The following is a 17,953-nucleotide window of genomic DNA, read 5'->3' on the forward strand; positions in this document are numbered from 1 at the left end:
TTATGAGTTCAGGCCTCATCTCACCAGGGTGTGGCTCATATCATTTACATTTCATTAAAGCATGCTGTGAGACATCATTGATTTCTCAGTAAACCAGGAGTTTCCATGATGCAAGCTCATGGGTGGGGGGAGCAGTAGACGCGGCACCCATCGGGAGCTGTCAAGAGCTGTCAGAGGATAGGATCCAGACCCATGGCCAGGAGAGGCCAGGCCAGCCAGCTGTCACCTCTCTGACACTGGCTGAGACCATCCATCTGGCTGAGAGAGGCCCACCATGGGTGGAGAGAAACTCGCCAGATCCCAGCCTACATGCACATGAAGGCTGGAATGTGCACACACAAGTAGACATGTTTCATGTGCGCATAGATACATGAACAAATGTTTATGCACGTACAGTGACATACATGCACTCCTCTATGCATGTACGCCTGTATGAACTTGTACAATGTTGGTACCAGGGCTATTTTGGGTAATCAACAGCACAATCTGGGGTGCTGTCCACATGAATCATGCCCTCACAGACAGATCCGGGAAACAGAAGTGACACGCCGCCATCAAGCTGAACAGACACAAATAAACAATTATAACATTCGGCTGTAACTCTCGGTTTCACATACAGTGACTCTCTGTCTCAGAGATTGAGCTTTAACAGCAGGAGTTGTTTTTTTTTTTCCCCCCACACACCTACACATCATTATGGAATACATAAAAGTCCTCTGCTGGCAATAATGTTTGAATGAGTGGCAAGCTTACTCTACTCCAAATTTAGACATGCCACAGTAGTGGATCTATCTCTCCTTACTCCACTGGAATTTTTACTGCTGTGATACTCATGTAAAGTAAAAAAAAAAAACCAACATCACTGCACATTGGCCAAGTGTGGAACACATCCACCCTGGCATGTTTAAGTAAGAGGGGTCAGTGGAGTTGCCAGACATATGGAGAACATTTGGAGATATTCAGACTCCACATTGACCACAACAGAGACAGACAGAGTGTTGTACATCTTGTTTTGGTAACATCTCGTTTTCATAAAAATCTTAAATACCCACAATTTTTCCTAAATTTCTGGATATATTTTACTAAAAGAAACACATTTTTCATTTACTATTTTCAGTATTTTTCACTGAAGACTGAAATTCATTATGAAGTTTACTGCCATTTGGACACATAACTCTGATAATTGGCCTTAGCCTAATAGTGATACGAAATTGAATTTCTGTCTTTTGGGCCAAATCGTCATCGTTTAGTTCAAGGATTTTATTCAGCTGGTGAGGACTCAATTAACCAAGGCACAGTTTAAATGTGGGTGACCTCCAAGAAAACCTCCATGTAGGTGACCTTGCCTTTTCCTGATTGTGAAGTTAAATACTCAAAGGAGCAGTTGTGTTATGTTTACAGGCTTTTGAATTTCTCTCAGAATTGATTTAATAATTGCTGTGAACAGTTCTCCCTGCTGTCTATGAATACACCACAAGGGGCTATATGATTGTGGCAGAAATGCCACACTGGCAACAATTACCTAGAGCTGTAGTCCCATTGTTAACAGAGGTTGTTAAGTATTAAGAGTCAAGAAAAGGTGATCGTATTCAAAGCTTAGGACAAAAACAGCTAAACGTGCATCTCTTTGCACTTGAATGCAATATATATAAATATAGGTCATGATTTCATATCACACTCATGAGATGAGAGGCAACAATGAGCCATGAGAAAAGTTACTGAAAGCACAGGGCAAACTCAGGAAGGCAAAGATAGACAGAGAAGGAGAGCTGGAGAGATCAATGATAATGTGATCTGATGACATAGTTGAGCGAGCAGTTCCCCTCTGGTGGTCTCACCATCGACCAACTCAGAACTGAATAGAGTGAATTTTGTTTGGATTGGCTTTAATCTTTCCATCAGACAATACGAGGCCGACAGTATGCTGCAAGTGTTTTCCATTTTGCCACAGGAGAACTGTGTCAGGTTCTGCAAGTGCACAAGCACAGATACGTCAGTGTGGCACACTGACAGGCAGCTTGTTCAAATAAAGAGCTGACAAAGCTCGGAGCTTAGCGACTGTTGAGAAAAGTATTTACAGAAACAAATGCACATGACAACAGAAAACAAAAACAAAGTGATTCCATCGGATGGATCTCAGAAACTGTCTGTCCATGGTGCTGAAAGGATAAATTTCCAGTTGTTAAAAAGGCAATGCATACTTTTTCCAATCCAAGTTAATTACAAATAGTTACAGAGTAGCTTAAAAATGTGATGAAATGGAAAACATAATCCATGACAGCTACGCCAGAGCAAAGGCAAGCGTATTCAACAGCTTGTGTGGAGCTTATTTTTGACAAATAGCGTCATATGGTGCTGGTTGTTTCAGACAAAAGAGTGTGAAACCAGATGATGAGTGGTGCTCATTGCATGGTAGTATAGTATGTAAGTCAAAGCGAAAACATGTTGTCCATCTATTTTCTATGTCTCAAGAGATGTCCGTGCTTAGCATGACCTTTATCCATTTTAAATGACAGCTTTTCTTGACAAACAACACAAGAACAAGACCGAGAGTCTACAGTCACGCTAGCAGCTTTGTGAGGCTGTACTTTAAAGCTAAATATTAATGATAAATGGTAACCTCGACATGCTAACATGCTCACAATGACAATGCTAACATGTTGAGGTTCTGCTTCTACAATGTTTACCATCTTAGTTTAGCTTGTTAGCATGCTATCCTATGCTAATTAGCACTTAACACAGACTACAGAAGGAACTGTCGTGAATGTCAATATAATTTTTCAGGTATTTGTCCATAAATCAAAGTTATGGACAATTTTGGACCCAACGATGTGCATGGATGTCTGTACCAAATTTAACAATCCATCCAGTGGCTGTCAAGACATTTCACTCAAAACCACAAAAGTCAGAGGATCTTTAGAGTCATTAACATACATAATCTGCGAACCACAAATGTCTGTACAAAATTTTGTGCCAATCCTTTCATTGGATAGTTCACAGGATAACAGAAAATGTTGACCTGCTGGTGACACTGGAGGAAAAATTGAGGGATCACCAAAGCCAGAGGGATTCAGCCTCTGGAGAACATAACTGTGTGTAGAAAATTTCATGGCAATCCATCCAATAGTTTCAGCTTGCACCAAAGTGGAGGATTACGGATCAACAGACTGACCATGCCATCCCTACAGCCACTAGTGTGGCAAATAAACACATCCCATATGATACTAATGTCAAACCACCAATGTTTTATAAAAGAGGTTTGCCTTTTTTTTTTTTTTAACACTATGTAGTGTTTGGCTCTGTTTCATACTTTGCTGTGTGCTCATACTGTTTAGATAAAATGCACAAATTAGGGCAGGTTCTGTGTTCCCAACACAAAGATGAAAGCCGTCTCCAAAGCAAATGCCCAAGAGAAGCCATAATGAAAGCTCCAAGATTTTTTTTCCTGGCCATTCAAAGGAAAATATTTACTTATTATCTTTGCTATTGATGTTTCATATGGAAATTATTGCCAAGACATTGTGTGACGGAGAAAGTGTGCAGGCACAACGATGTGACAGATCTTCAAACCCTAGCCAGGCCACAAAGAAATGTCTGAGACTTTATAATTAGCTTTAAACTGTCTTGATGGGAAGGAACCCACCACAAGATTCACGCAAACATGGCTGCTACTGTGCACACCTTCATTCATCCAGGAGGAGGTCTAATAACCAGTGTTTATATTGTGGTCACCAAATACGTACATGGCAACAGTGTTGTGTCTGATAGACCCTGTGTTGTTCAAACACACCCAAGGAGTGGATAACATCCTCAAATTAAGTTCCTTAATAGTGGAGTAATGACAACATTATAGCATGCAAAAATCTCTGAAATGATCTGGTCAGCCCCCTACCCTTGCAGAGCAAGGCCTCACAAAGGAACTGAGATATATTTGAAGTTACTTAAACTACCTCTGATTACTGAGATCATGCTTGGTTCAGTGAGGACAGTCAAACATCTTTTCAATCTTCTACCGTATACCTATTTTATCAGTCCCATATGTAGCATTTATAGGAATATAAGTAGTATATTAATAAGTGTTTCCACGCTGTTGGATACTGCCATGGGTATAATAATCTTGCAGCCTTGGGCTCACTTGAATTTTACATGATGACCAAATGTTAAAAGAAAAATAAAAGCATAGGGTTTAAGTTGGACCCAAATATACAGTCATAAACATCATCACCCTAGAGGGATTGTTAAATATGGGATAATAATAACTATGACAAACAATGCTCTGCCTTTACTTCTCATATGGTAAAAGCAGGGTCCAAAGACAATCAGGTTTTAAATAAAGTCTTTTATAGAGATAGGAAAGGGATATTATTTCATTATTGTGTCTAAACCACACTTAACAATTTATCAACATAATTATTGCCGGCGCCCAGGTTGCACTGTCACAATAAAGTATGGCCCAGAAAGAGCCAAGAACTTTTATGAGCTGATATTAATTGATTTGTCCTAACCTACCCAGACCTGGTGTCCCTGGGCTCCGCTTCCTCAGAGCAGTGGAGCGGTGCCAATACTCTGTCCTAACTCTGCATAAAAATAAATGAGAAGCTATGTGGCTAGTTTCTAAAGTCAGAGGATATTGTTCGATTTCACGTCAGCCCTCCAGGAGGCAATTTAAACAACCCAGCATGCTAATCAACCTGGTATAAAAGGCAGTTCTGGAGGGTGGCCCATTCCTCTTTTTTCCCCCTCTCTCCTATTGCAACAAGGCCAAAAAGATCCTAAACAATCTGAGGGGAAAAGTATAATTGGGCTTGTATCTGAGAGAACACTACACTCCAATGTAATATGACTATAAGGTGTTGAAAAGGAAACAACCATTCTTGCATTAAAGGGCATGCCCTGGCCAGTTGTACAACATGGGCTGACATGCTATTGTTGCATTTTTTCAATATCTAGGAAAACATAAAAAAGCCCCACTGCTATAGCAATCATCCCAGAGAAAAGATACTTATATAAAACATGTTGGCATGGAAAAACAAAGCACTGCTCCACTGGAAGACTCAGAGCCAGGACGTGAGCTTCCCTGCTGCCGTCAACACATCAACAATGTCTCAGTGGAACCACACTGTGATCCTCGTCTGAAGAGGCAGAGGCCCCCAATCTCCACAAATAATTCAATACTCTAACATCCCCTCAGTATTTGTTGCGACCACAGAAATATGATAGTGTTCATTCTCTGCTTGTGCCCTGAACCCAAAGGTCAGGTGGTAGCAGATCACAGACTTCTCTGTGACTCGGAGGTTAAACTAATCTTGCATAACTTTCTCACGTAGCCCAACCAGTGCCCTTAGAAATCTACAACAGCTTGTCATTGAGCGGTGGGTGAACCTGATTTATTACATCACTGAGCAGTTTGGTTGACTTGACTGCTGGTTTACTTTGGCAGTTGTGTTGTTCCTCACTGAATTCACTGTAGACCTAAAATGAAATGTGCATGTACTCCGTTACTGATACAAACTTCGATGCAATTGTCCAATAAGACATGTTTCTTTGAACTTTTCTGAATTATATGCTTGAACCAGCTCAGACTCACACTGCATTTTCACAGCCCCTTATCAAAACCTGTCCTGAGCACAAGGCAATATCACAAATATGAATGTTTTAGACTTTAGATAAATGTTCCGCAGTAAATTCCTGTAAAGCCACATTTCAGTATTACATTCTTCTACAGTGTTTTTGATAAGCATGCCTTTTTAGCCAGGAATGTCCTTCAACCATCTCAGTGCTGAGGTCTTGAAAAGAAGTAATTTCTCACACCCCAGTTTGAAAATCAGCCCATGACTAGAGGTAAAGACTGATAAACAGTGCCCCCTACCGACACAACAATATTCTTACAGTTACTTTGTAAATCCCTTTTTTCTTTTTTCTATGTGAGTAAGTTCAGTTCAACATCAGTGTATTACCTTATTTTTCTCTTAATTCATAGCGAGTGTATTGAATTTCATGTCACCATTAACCCCTCCTTCAACTTTTAATGAAATCTACAAGCAAACCCTGCAACTTTCAATGAACATTCGGGCACTATTACTAATTTTTCTTTTTTTTTTTTTTTTTTTTACAATTCAAAGAAACAGGAATCCAAGCTCTTGATATATATCATGCTATGCATTAGCGTTGTCTGTACAGGTAAGTGCACTGAAGGTTGTTCAAAACATCATCAAAAACTACAGCAAGAAAAAAGTAAACAAAACACAAACAAAAATCACAAAATAATTAATGAACAATCATTAAAATATAATTACAAAGATAACCTGACCTGTGAAAAATTTCAAGTATTATCACAGCTATGGATTAGCACATATAAAAGACATATGACATTCTTTTTTAATTACATGGAAGAACAGATAGATATCTGATGACTGATTTTTAAACGCATGCGTGGGGGTTACCCTTTACAGTGGGGTCCAAAAGTCTGAGACTTTGGACTCCACTGTGTTGTTAAGTCCTTTATGAATCCAGAGGGGTTTCTGATTCTGATATTACTGTCCCCTTTTAGCCTTGACACAGTCACTGCACATCCAACTAAACTTATTTCTTCATAAGATTAGCGTTTACTTGTTATATTGTGGCGAGTTAAATATACAGTATAGGTGCTTACTTGATTTATAGAAAATGTAGCATCATCAGTAGAAACCTCTTATGTTACCTTTAAAAAACAGACAATAAAAAATGTAATATAAAATGCAGCTGCTAGTTAAATACATTACATGAATGATATTAAAAGTAGGTAAGGAGTTAAAAGTAACAGGACCAGGGAAATCTTAAGAGAAGAGTACTAACAAGTGTAAATGAAAGCAATACTTTTTCTGTACTCTGTGTTTAACGTCTGGTACTCTGTCAGCCACATCGTACAAACTGTCATTTCTGTAGTACAATTTCAGGCTCATTTAGTCTCTTGTCCTTAACTATGTACAAAAGGAGCTAACTCTGTTGTACTTGTGTCAGTCCCACAGTGAATATTTGTCCTCCTTTGGAATGTCTTTGACTGAATGTCCTCCATACTCATAAGTGCCCCTTTACATATTTGTATTGATCTTATTCCTTTGCCCTCTGCTATGTTGTATTTGTAACTTCGCTTCACTGTCTACTTCCTTCTTTTATTTTTTAATTTTCAGATCGCCCAGTTGAATGCAGGCCTATTAAACAACTTCAGCTTTCTCTTGTATCCCCACTCAGGTATTCATTGCCAGGCTTTTTTTCTTTTGGGCCAGACTGGTCCTCATTTGTCTCATCAGTTATACCATCACCCTGCCCTTTATCTGTCTCTGCTGTGCTGCTGTCTGGCTGTACCTCAGACTCATCTGGTGCATACCTGGTCTTCCTTAATGGTTCTTGGTCTGGATCTGCATGGGCAGTGTTCATAGACTCTTGAAAGGCATTGGTTTTACTGTTGTCTGGTTTTGTTTGTGTGGGGCTCTGAGGTTGCTGAAAGGTTTCGAAAGATAGATTCTGTTCTGTATCTATTTCTTCCCTGTTACCTACAGTATCTGATTCACTGTCATCTTCAGATACTGTTTCCGTTTCTAGCTGGTCGTCTTCTCTTGTGTGTGTTTCTCCCTGTGACAGGCTTCAATCTTGCTCATGCAAAGCTGCTTCTGAACTATTCTGTTCAGGAACGGTGGACAACTGTCTCTCCTCACTAGAGTCAACTGATACATTTCTTTCCTCTGAGACTGGTGAGTCAGATTCTCTGGATTTTTTCTCTGAAATTTCTCCATTAGCCTGATCTGACTTGGCATCTTCCCTATGTCCACCAGCAGTGTCCTTAGTTCCCATATCTGTGGAGTTTTGGGTCAAAGGCGAACATGGCTGAGCAGTAGGAGACAAGATGCCATTTGCAGGAGGGGACTTTGCTTCCTCATTCTCATCTAACGCCTTCTCTGACTCTGAAACAGTAAAAAGAGTAAAGAAGTTAGTATCAAAACTGCACCTGTCTGCTAAGAGTTTGCAAAGGGGTTAAGTCAAGGCAGTCTTGGTTTTAAAATCAGTCAGAATCAGTCTTAGTTGATGGAAGTTTTAGCAGTGAGCAAAGCTAAGAAATCATTTACCATGTAATCAATGGACTGCATTAAAACAAATAAATGAATGAATCAAGCACAGGTTCTCTTCTTGCTCTATGGTACAGTACTGCCCAAAATAATATCACATTACGGATTCTAAATACATGCCAATCTCTCACTGTCATCACTCTACTGTACTGTAGACTGAAAAAAAATGTTTCAATTGCCAATTCCGACTCTTATTTCAACAACTTAGCGTGTCTATCCAAACAAGATGCAAAGTCATTTGAATTAGATAAATGTTTAAAGCAATAAAAATGATAAAAATAATTTGTATAGCATTTTTCTAAAATGACACCTTTTTAGATGACTGCCTTATGACGCAGAATGAAACAACCCCAGCCAAAGAACATATTAATGAAAACAGAGACGAAATACTAAAAGCGTCACAAAAGAACAGTAAATTATACATGAGAGATAAAGAAGAAAAAATAAAGTATGGTTAAACACTATTAAAAAAATGACTTAGCATAAAAAAATTACAAGTCAAATAAATCTCAAAAGCTAACCAATGGCTGCTTGCATATGAACCTAACAGCCTGGCAGCAGCATTTTCTATAAAATAGCGGCAGGAGATGGTCTTTCAAATGATTCCCTGAATAGAACAGTTGCAGTAATCTACCCAGTATGATATGAACACATACATGCAATTTACCCTTAAATGACTTAAATTGGAAATATTTCTTAACTGGATGATGCGAGACTTCACGACATTAGTGGCCAGAAACTCAAAGGACATACGCCCAGTTTACAGGCACCATGCTAGACACTGAGAAAGTTCCAAAGCTTGATTTTAGCTGGTTCATAGGATTTTGGGTGCCGCAGATGATGTGTCTGAATTTGATTTGAATAATTGAAACGAATAATGCAGCTCTCAGGTGTTTTGTCACATCCAACATTTAACATTTGCAGTCATTGCTAGGTTTAAATAGGAAATAGCTAAGCATAGTGAAAAAAAACCCCATAAATCCAATATTACTGCCTTTTTCTTGACGGTTAGTTTCTTTTGTGTTAGCCTGTGTGTGAGTTTTTTTCCCCCCGTGAGACTGAATCTAGCTTGGATAGTGGTTTCCAAACCTGGCTGTGCAGGAGCAGTGGCTGGTTCAACATCAGACTGTGTGTCCTCCGTACAGTCCAACACACCAGCTGGGTCTGGTTCATTTGCCTTCTCAGAGTCTGAACAATCACACTCCGGGACCTTTTCCTCTGTACGTCCTCTGGACTGATCTGCATCTGCATCTGCATCTCCTTTGTCGTTGCTAGGAAGATTGTCCGGATCCTGACAAAAAGATGGCTTTCTACCCAGAGGGGAAGGAGGAGAAACAGTTTTCTCATCCTTGTCTGTGCTCCTCTCTAAACCCGAAACCCAGGAAAAAGAAATTATAGAAAAAGAATGCTTTAAGACATCAAACCATAGAGAAGCAGTCAGAGGAGTTGGGTGTCAAATAGTCCAGTTAGGAGCAATGTGTGATGTTAACATCAAGTAGTGCTGAAACAATAACATGATTAATCGGATTAAAGTATACCTTGATTTCAGTTATGTTTAAAGCTGAGACACTGGAGTGTAACTCTTCAAAAGCATTGCTATTTCTCATAAAAGGAATCAATCAGGTAAAAACATTCTTTTCTAAACTCTAATAAAATTCGAAGCTTAGAAAAAGGTCTAAAAGCGAGAGAATCCAACCTGGGCCTCTGCAACACAGGCAAGTAGTGTTGAAACAATAACATGATTAATTAATCAACTCTAATTTCAATTACTGATTAATATTTTAAGTCAACTTAGGTTTCCAATTTGTATGTCATATTACAGATTAAATGATTAATCGTTTTTTTCAAAAAATAAGAAACAGATGAAGTAATGAAAATAAGAATTAGTTGCAGCTGTTAATTAAGCTAACAATCCATTTTCTAAGAATTGTGTTGTTAGCTAATTATTACAGGTATATTAAATTGAACAAAGGCATCGATCAAAACACAGTCTTTACACCTGCTTTTAACACACATTTTTAAAAAAATTGAATCTACACTGACCAAATTTGAGATATTTGGAATTAAAGAAGGAATCCTTCCTGGGCAAAATGAGAAGATAAAGGAAAAAAATTCTAAATATTTGTGGATGTTTTATTACTATATTGAATAATTTCAGTAAGAATGTTTTTTTCCACTCCCTGTCAGTGCTTGTGCCATTCAGTCATCTGGCTGAAGCATAGGACGGATATTTTCTTTTGTAAATTTTATTACTAGAAAAATGACACTCAGAGAGAAAGTAAACAATGCAGAATGTTCTTTCACCATTATTACAAAGTGTTTTTCTATCAATTTGCTTTAAACCCAGGTTTTACTATTGTTGTAGCACATAAACACATTTCCGAGCGACAGTAAAATTTGGGATAAACCTGCTTACAGCTTAAAACAGCTACATAAAAACACCCCAAGCCAGGGAACATATTAAGCAGCCTTTACCTTCTCCTTTGTCCAAGTCTATGGCTATGTCTTTTTTGTGAGTGCTATCAAGGAGGTTAGGCTTCATATTCCTATTACCTTGGTTCAAATGGCCAAGTCGCTGAGGACAAGGGAGTGTGGCTGCTCTGTCAAGAAAAGGCCTACATTCTTCGTCCTCAGCTGTCTCCTTATCTGACTCTGAAACAGAATAAAATACAAAATGTAATGTAACTCTCAAATAAGACAGAAAGAAATGAAAGATGCAAGAGATATTAGACAGAATGTCCATCATCAATAAAAAATAAAAATCATGAAGATCTGCACTTATTTGATTGAAAAATCTGTTATATATGGCCTATGATGTACTATCAATGTGGGTTTTCTTTATTGACCTCAGTCCAAGTGCAAATTATTAAAAATTTCCCAACATGCTCTATTACTAATTATTCACTTTAATTTAAAAGATTGTGTAGCTTTGGAGTTACGTGCTCTCCGAGTGCTTTCTAGCTCTTATCTGCAACACTACCTTTACACAATGAACAGTCAGCACCAGCCAAATGAAAGTAATTAAGTCAACATGCATAATCTGTTGCTTGTGTTTCATTTGGCTGAAATAACTGGTCATTGTCGAAACGCGCATATTCTGAAAAATTATAAACAGAAAAAAGAGGGAAAAAAAGAATTTAACAGAAACAGGAAAATAGATAAAAACAGAAAGTACTCAGTAATAGGTCAGGTCTTTAATGTGCTAAATTTAATGAAATTCCTTTTCTTCTGAAATTTTCTTTGCTTTTCCATAAGTGTCTTTATTATGAAAAGCAAGTATGTACAAAACACTCATTTAAACAAACATGTTCAGCTGCTCTGCAATTCAAGCAGCACCAAAATAACACCATCATTATTTTCATGAGCATCATTTGTGTCTACTGCTTGTTCTCTCATCTGAAATTATTATTAGCGACAGAAATTTAACTGACAACAGTAATTGATACTGAAAACATGTGACACTTGCAGCCCTACATCTTAGACTGACCACTGAAAACATACAGTATCATACCTTCTGTTTTATCAGGTGGCAACTGTTTTTCCAAATCACCTTTGCTTCTTTCTGCAAAACATGCTGGACAAAAGAAGAAAGAAACAGTATGTTCTTGTTTCATCCTTTCTGAAGATCAGAGTCAGTAACAGCAGTGGCTGGTGTTCTGTACTGCTGCACGTAAATAGCTCTCTATACATACAGTTGGTAGACCTGGAAGAACTTTTGATCTCTAAATAACAAAGAATCTCTCCCTGTATAAAACTTATTATTACATTTAGTCAACTGTTGCATATAGCTTTGGGAATACATCACTGAATATATATTCTCAGTGTGTATCTGCTCTATCTGCTATCTCAGTTGCTGAAAATGAAATAATTTTGGGAACAAATTCTCTGGCTAAGGTGTCATTTTTTAACTGTACCTTTACTGTTTTGTTTGCAGAACACTACGCCCAAAACCAAAAGGAGTAGTCCTATTAAAATGGTGGTGGCTAGGCTTGCAGCCAGTGCTACAGACTTTGGACTTTCATCTGCACAGAAACACAAAAGCCAAAGTTACAAAAACGTCTTACATTCATTAGTAAAACAATATTCATGTACTACTATAACTCAACATTTCAGTCTAGGTTTTTGAACATGAACTCTGCAGTCCTTCCTGATACTACAACCAAAGGATATATTCATTTTGTAAATCACTTTGAAATTGCTTATGCAAAGAGATTTAATAAATGTATTCCATTATCATTATTATTGATTGTAGACACATGATGAACACATCATTTGTGTTCCATTTTGTTTTTACTTTCCTGTCAGCACTGGATAAAAATAAAGCTCAGCTGAGTTTGAAGCCTCTGCTTCACATTTAGTGTCATCGTCAGTGCCACACTGCAGGTAATGTTTCTTTTTAATGAAACCCTTGTTGGGTATATTTGGCGGGTACATACTAAGAATATCCATACAAATTATTTTCTGAAAGTACATTTACTTGAAAATGACGAATTCCACAGCATAAATTTTAAATATACAGTAGAGTAGACTTGAGAGATATCTTACCAGAGAAGCAATCCTTTGCAGTGAATGTAGCTGTTTCAACGGTCAGAGGATTGCTCACCCTACAAGTGTATTTTTTATCATCATGTTCATCCTCCAGAGATATTGTTAACTCGGCGCCAGGCTGCGGGTTTCCACCTGAGCCCCACTCAAACTTCATTGAGGACTGAGGGTGTGTGGGATCTGCAGAGCACATCAGCGTTGCCTGGGTTCCATTTACAGTAGAGTTGCCATTATTCACCTCACAGGATATGGTGGGTTTGGCAACCTTATCTTTAGAAATATATATATAAATGGAAATAAATACATTAATGCAAACCTAACAGAGAAAATAAATGATTCCCTTATGTTGCATGGATTTATGTAATAACATACATTACATTCATGAACCAACACTTTAAATGTGATATAGGTTATAAAGGGCATAAAGTGCTTATCAGAATGATAAGATATATTGTACGAGTTGTAGTTACACATTAAAGACATATGAATGAAAAAATATGACTGAATTAAATTAATAAAATAACTAAACTGGCAGTCATCAATAATTATGCCCCTGTGTTTAAGGTATAAATAGGTTTAGGCAACTATAACTACTTTGTTTAAGGGTAGGGAAACATCATGGTCATGACAAATTATTGTCACAGTATGGTTAAGGCTAGACTGAGACAGCTTTAGTGACAGAATGCTGCCACGGTTAAAGGAAATACATACCGACTGCTACATAACATTACGGTCAAAACCAAGACTTTGTACTGCAATATAAGAAAATCACAGTAATTCCTACTTTGGCACTGAAGGTAACGGTATATTGTCTTCAGCTTCAGGAACAAACCACCATTAATTTCTAGAGAGCAAAGTCCCTCGGTTGATACCGCAGCCATAATAAAAAGCAAAGCAAATACACTAACTAAAAAATGCGTTTTTATAGGTGACATATTAAGAGATAATACTGGCTTTGATATCTGGATTTACTTTTGGGCGTCGGCAATGGTGGAGGAAGTACACAGATCTTTAATACAACGATGTAAAAATACTCCATTAAAAGTAACAGCCTTGCTTTCAAAATTCCTCAACGTAAAGATAAACAAGTATTCACAGCAAACTGAACTTACAGTATCAAAAGTAAAAGTACTGGTTCTACAGTAAAATGTACTCTGTGACTAATGTATGTATACTATTATATATGACATTATTTGATTGTAAATACTGACGCATCATTATGCATGTAGCATTTTATTGTTGGTCAAATTGGAGCGGGTTTTAATTAGTTTATATACAGTTATACAGGCTAATGTGTGAATGGTTTGTTGAGCTTCCACCCTGACCCCCATAGAGCAAGCTGTAAAATCTTCTTAAGAAATGTAGTAGTGGATTTGAACACAGAAAGCCTTGAACCTACAAAAATGCGCATCATTAACTTTTGAACCCATTTCAGTTCTTCACAGTGTTACTTGTTGGTGAGAAAAACATTTCAGGTGAGAAAAAGTTGCTGACCAGAGAGCAACTGTGCATGCAGCTAAAAAAAAAGTCCTAAATCTGATACTGCTACTCTGTTTACATGATGATTTATACTACAAAAACTAAAAAAATTCTGAATTGCCAATTTCACATGAAATTGCAATTAAAAAACTATAAAATTAATTTTAGAAAGTTCCAAAAATTCTCAATACATCCCTGACCATGATGAAATTTACAATTTGAAACACAAACCGTGCCAAAGGTCCAGTGCCTTTATAGTAGAAATATCTCCCACTACCATACCCCTTTCAGGTCTTAATAGTTTTATATTAGTGAGTCAGAAGCTTTTTCTGAAATTCATTCCCGGACAACGGTTGTTCTATGTACAGTGTCCCCCATTGCAGGCATTAACACTGTGGTTCAGAGTTGTAAAACATAAAAAAATCCAATACGTCACCGGTAGTGGCAAAGGCTACTAAGGAACCTAATATCCTTCTTTTTCACTGCAGGTAGCCTCTTTTCTTTGTGTGATCATTTTGGCCATGACATTAACTGACAAGGGGCCTCACTGAAGAACACATTTGTATTCTTGTCCTAAATCTCTCTTACTTTTTTCCTCGGCTCGTACCTTCCTAGTCGGACTCAACAAACTCTCTTCACTGGACAAACGTGTCATAAAACGCTTGTTTCAGCCCGATAAATGCCATGTGTTACCAGAGAAATGCCAGAGAATATTATAGCCTATAGCAGGTGACATTACACTGTCACATGCAACAGAGGGTGATACTGCATAGAGACTGGTGAATTTCGTTCGAACCTGAGAGAAAAATTCTAAATACGTTAAAAGAGGAGTCACAAATTCTCTTAAAGTGGACGTATATGCATCTTGAGACCAAATCTGTTCATATGAATGGTTCCATTGTCCTGAGAGCGATGACTTGTCAAAAATTTGTTCATTGTTCAAGTTGCTATAGCAACACATCAGCTTCTTGCTACATAATGCAGGTACCCATGTTTAGAAAACTGATCAATCAACTGTATATAGGTATACAGCCACTTTGTCGAAAAACTTACCTATGACCTTTAATTTATAATGTGAATGATGCACATCTTTGTTCATTATGAATGCTTCCAATTCAAATTCTCCACTGTCTTCATATCGGAGGTCTGTGATGTTTAGTTCTGCAGAGACCCAGTCAAGAGTGACCCTGTTGTGAAACCGGTCGTACACCTGTTCCTCCCTGCCATTAAACTCTACCACTTTGTCGCGATTATGCTTCCACAGAATATGATCAGGTTGTCCAGTGACGTGTGGCTTCAGGTGGAACGTCTGCCCCGGGAGGCCATATGTTTGAGGCTGCCCAGAAACTAGACACAGAGAATGGAGAGGTGTGGAAAAATGGAGGATAACGTGTTAAAGAGTTTAGTATATTTTAAACATTGAAGGATATGGTAACAACACAAGACTTCTCTAATGTAAATTTAGTTGCTAATTCTTTCGGAACACCTTCACAATGTGATATAATCTAATATAAATAAATCTCCAATAAATCCTATTCGTACGAAGCTTATAATGTTCAGACTTTGCTGTCACTGAGAGTTTCAATGTAAGCGAGAGTGTTCAGCCTTGACCTTGAAATATATAGTTTAACCTAAAAATCTCAACTAATACTCCACTTACTGTCTTCTTCTGGAGCTTTCAACTGAATTTCACAGTGTTTAGCAGCAGATAGAGCTTGTTCAGTCGTGACGGAGACGGTTTCGCTGTCATCACGTGACCCAAGTATGGAACTTCGTTCACGTGACAACAGCTGGGCACACCTGAACAGACTGAATGGAAATGGGTGCTATGTCTAAGTCTGTTTCCCCTTTAAATAGCGTTTCCCACAGCACTGGCCTCCATGGTCTGGCTTAAGGCTTAACTTAAGGTTGGCGTCACAGAGATGACTGATTCAGAGCTCAAACGATTAGGCGATTAATCAATTAGTCAGCTTTTTTGATAATAGATGAATTTTCAGTAATTTTGTTTTTTTTCTCGTTCCATCTTCTAAATTGTTGGAATTTCTCACTTTTCTTTGTGTTTTGTGATAGTAAAATGAATATCCTTAGGTTTTAGAGTGTTGATGTCAAGCATCAACCACTCTGACTGCATCATGCTAGACTTTTTTGTTGAATTGTGATGGATAGTGCAGACAGTTTGTTGTTTTCTGATGTTTTACGGACTAAATTAGAGCTGCAACCATTACTTAATCCATGAATTAGTGGACAGACAGAAAATGAATCGGCAACTATTTTAATAATCAAACTGATGAAGACCATGTGATGCAGTTGAAAAGCAAATATAAAGACCTTAAGTCACGACTGTATTGTCAAACACTTCAAAACTATTCAGTCTAACATAAAACTACACAAACTACAGCCCCAAGAAGTACCACAAAGTGTCAACAAAAATGATACAGTGTAAGCTGACAAAAGGAAAGTAGGTAACTTAAAGGGTTGTTGTATTATGTTCAAGTGTAACTACAAGCTTAAAGTCGATGTAAATCATTTGCGTAAATGGTTATAAGTTTGGTGTATTTCTTGGTTTTCCCTTAGTATCAGAAATAATGCTGTGTTTAAGTAATAACTTCAGCTAGAAATTAAACAGTAGGCATATTTAAAAAAAAAAAAAAAAAAAAAAGTCTGTCAACAAAGGTGTTGAAAAACGATACGTCAATCTTTGCAATCTATAGCCTACAACAGGCGCATGTGTTTTTTTTTTTAACTTGCTGTGTGAAAACATGAACTGTTGAACCTTAGATAAATCAGTACCTTGACGTGTGGGGCCTGCGTGTAAATCTGCCAGCTCTCTGCACTGTACTTTTCATGTCCATACAAAAATAAATAAATAAATAAAATCAGCGCAACCATGTGCAACTTACCTAGGCAGGATGTTAAGATACCACAGGCCAGGAAATACCATTGAGCCATTTCAGGAAACTCATAGGTGCGCGGCCGTTGCTTTACCCCCGAACTTTCAATTCGTGTGCTCGGGGTAAACGGTGTAACTGTCGTCGTTTCCCCGAAGTACACGGTCGAAAAGGTGATGTGTTAGTTTCCCTCGAGTACGTTTGCTCAGGCTCAAAGCAAAAACCCTCAGCAGTGCCTGCGCAAGCAAACCGAGAGGTGTGTTTACTTGTGGCCCCCGAGCCAAAATATATTTGTCCGAAGAAATATCCAGGTGCAACACCTGCGTTTCCGGTCTTTTGAGTTCCCAGACCTTCACAATAAGTTGGAAACTTGGCCATTGTTTCCACACATCGACATCACGGTAGGTAACAGTGACCTTGGAAGCCTGTAAATTAACATGTCACGTCCACATTCTTCGGAATATAGAAGAATTATTTAAAACATATTTTCATGTGCACACAGCCAAATCTATCTGTTCATCTACTCCTGCACCAGTGGAGTGTTTTCCCTCTCTCCCCATCAGTCTGCACCGTTTTAGTTTGAAAATATCACGAAAGCTCGACTATTTTGTTTGACTGTGGACCTGGTTGTTGATACCGGTTGTTGGTGCAAGATGTTTTTTTTTCTTTTTCTGACCTCTGTGAGATGTATGCTGCAGTAGAAATGCGTCTGGAGTTCAAGCAATACCTGGGAATAGTAAAACCAGTATTTTCAGTGATTTGTTTGACTCAAAGGTTTGTAAGTTTCTTTGACCACGTTTGCAGTGTGCAGATGGGAAAATCCAGTGGTTGTTTTAGATTAAACTTCAGATATGTCTTCACATATTTAAGACGGAATATTGGTTTGAATAAAACAAAAGTCTGAATTATATTCAACTCTTGATGGCAGAGTTCGCTGGA

At 38.0% G+C, this 17,953-nt stretch overlaps 1 protein-coding gene across 3 annotated transcripts; it reads right to left on the reverse strand.

Annotated features, from left to right (window-relative positions):
* Positions 1 to 4,356: 4,356 nt before the first annotated feature.
* LOC120801051 lies at positions 4,357 to 17,559 on the reverse strand. 3 transcript variants are annotated; one of them, XM_040147546.1, is made up of 8 exons: positions 17,027 to 17,559; positions 15,180 to 15,473; positions 12,648 to 12,827; positions 12,017 to 12,124; positions 11,614 to 11,676; positions 10,578 to 10,754; positions 9,192 to 9,467; positions 4,357 to 7,940 (listed from the first exon to the last, which is right to left on the reverse strand). In XM_040147546.1, the coding sequence occupies exons 1-8, from the start codon at positions 17,073 to 17,075 to the stop codon at positions 7,624 to 7,626; spliced, it is 1,464 nt and encodes a 487-aa protein (XP_040003480.1). In that variant the 5' UTR covers positions 17,076 to 17,559; the 3' UTR covers positions 4,357 to 7,623. The 3 variants fall into 3 exon arrangements, with proteins under 3 accessions (XP_040003480.1, XP_040003479.1, XP_040003478.1); XM_040147545.1 differs by having other exon boundaries at positions 10,656 to 10,754; positions 12,648 to 12,917; XM_040147544.1 differs by having other exon boundaries at positions 12,648 to 12,917.
* Between the last annotated feature and the right edge of the window lie 394 nt (positions 17,560 to 17,953).

The sequence above is a fragment of the Xiphias gladius genome, chromosome 16, assembly GCF_016859285.1.
Source record: "Xiphias gladius isolate SHS-SW01 ecotype Sanya breed wild chromosome 16, ASM1685928v1, whole genome shotgun sequence".
NCBI classification, from domain to species: Eukaryota; Metazoa; Chordata; class Actinopteri; order Istiophoriformes; family Xiphiidae; genus Xiphias; species Xiphias gladius.

Bases quoted from the DNA above. Each gene is read 5' to 3' on its own strand.
- LOC120801051 (XM_040147544.1), bottom strand. From the start codon at position 17,075: ATGGCTCAATGGTATTTCCTGGCCTGTGGTATCTTAACATCCTGCCTA. The intron at 12,125-12,647 runs GTAAGATATCTC...GTTTCTGTGCAG, and splicing joins TGCAAAGGATTGCTTCTCTG to ATGAAAGTCCAAAGTCTGTA. The intron at 7,941-9,191 runs GTTTGGAAACCA...TTACTGTTTCAG, and splicing joins CACTGCTCCTGCACAGCCAG to AGTCAGAGAAGGCGTTAGAT.